Source organism: Plasmodium cynomolgi, assembly GCF_000321355.1.
Source record: "Plasmodium cynomolgi strain B DNA, scaffold: 0932, whole genome shotgun sequence".
NCBI classification, from domain to species: Eukaryota; Apicomplexa; class Aconoidasida; order Haemosporida; family Plasmodiidae; genus Plasmodium; species Plasmodium cynomolgi.
In genome coordinates this window covers 126-1,480 of record NW_004193109.1, presented here as the reverse complement: position 1 = coordinate 1,480, position 1,355 = coordinate 126, and the positions used below count along the sequence as shown (strand labels likewise).

The 1,355-nt window shown below is 24.7% G+C and overlaps 1 protein-coding gene across 1 annotated transcript; it reads right to left on the bottom strand.

The window, feature by feature from the left end:
- Positions 1-444: 444 nt before the first annotated feature.
- On the bottom strand, positions 445-1,128 carry PCYB_006240 (hypothetical protein; the record flags this gene model as incomplete). Its single annotated transcript, XM_004228045.1, has 2 exons — positions 445-585; positions 712-1,128. The coding sequence occupies 2 exons, from the start codon at positions 1,126-1,128 to the stop codon at positions 445-447; spliced, it is 558 nt and encodes a 185-aa protein (XP_004228093.1).
- Between the last annotated feature and the right edge of the window lie 227 nt (positions 1,129-1,355).

The following is a 1,355-nucleotide window of genomic DNA, read 5'->3' as shown; positions in this document are numbered from 1 at the left end:
CAACAGAAAAGTATATATACTGTGGATATAAATAAATATTTTAGAATATCGTGCATAAATTATATAATGGAATTGAATGATAAATTATATTCAGTTTTTATTGTACAATTATGTTAATAAAATGTATTCTAATATTAATTGGGAATGTTATTATAACGTACACTTATTAATATTTTACATTTACATATTAGAGATATATTTAAATTTTTTATTTGAGTGAATATCTATATAGGTTTAGGGTATAGAATTAGGTTTTAGGGTTTAGGGTTAAGAGTTCAGTTTAATATAATCTCAACTATATAATGTTATTTGATTTAATCATAAAATCAATGTTTCAGATTTAACTTAAATATAATATATTTCATGTCTTTGTTGCACATATTTTATATACTCACTAATTTGCGTGGATATACATACTCTATTTTTGTGTTTTCTCCATTAGTTTTATTCTGACAAAGTGTAGGCGATGTTGTATGATCTCCTATACGAACTGTTTTGTGTATTTTCGTGTTCCTGTAATAATTCATTAAAGTATCTTTTCTGTTTCATTAATTTAGGGTTTATCCATGATCCAATGGGGGTATACTAATATAAGGAAAAATATGTGACATGTTATTTTATATAATTTTTATAACATATCAATATTTTTATTATATGTGCACAATAAAATGTAAAAGAATGATATCCCTTTTGTACAAAAAATTTATCCACCTTATATGTAATAAATGAAAAAAAAATTATTACTGATATTAGAGAAACTGGGACTATAATGGTAGCAGATAGTGGAAATCGTTGGAAGGATGGTAATTCTTCTATGTTATCGCACTTTTTAATTGATTCAAGTTGATTATTAAATATTACTCTAAAGTTGTTTAATTCATTACAAAAACTATTGTTACCATTCCCATTACACGTATCCTTATGATTCTCATATTCTTGGACATATTTTTTACCTTTTTCACAACGATTATGATATTCAGTTGGAGATTCTTTTTCAAAATTATAAAAGCTTTCATACAATTCATCTAATTTTTTAAGATCATTATATGTATCTTCGTCAATTGCTTCCGTATGATCTTTGCAATATCCTAAAATTCCAATCTCCTCAAAAAATTTATTTAATAACATCTGAGTATATTTAATATTATCAGTTGATTCCAACTTACCATAGAACCAGTAATTAGTATATTCACAAAATGCAGGTATATTTCTATCAGGAAAAAATTAAAATAAGTTATATAAGTTGCAGCATTGGTACAACATTTAATATAAGAGCCATCTTCATCTACATAGCCATTTAAATGCAATCTCATATGTTCTTCACAATAGCTTTTGATATGATCTTTTTTGATGTC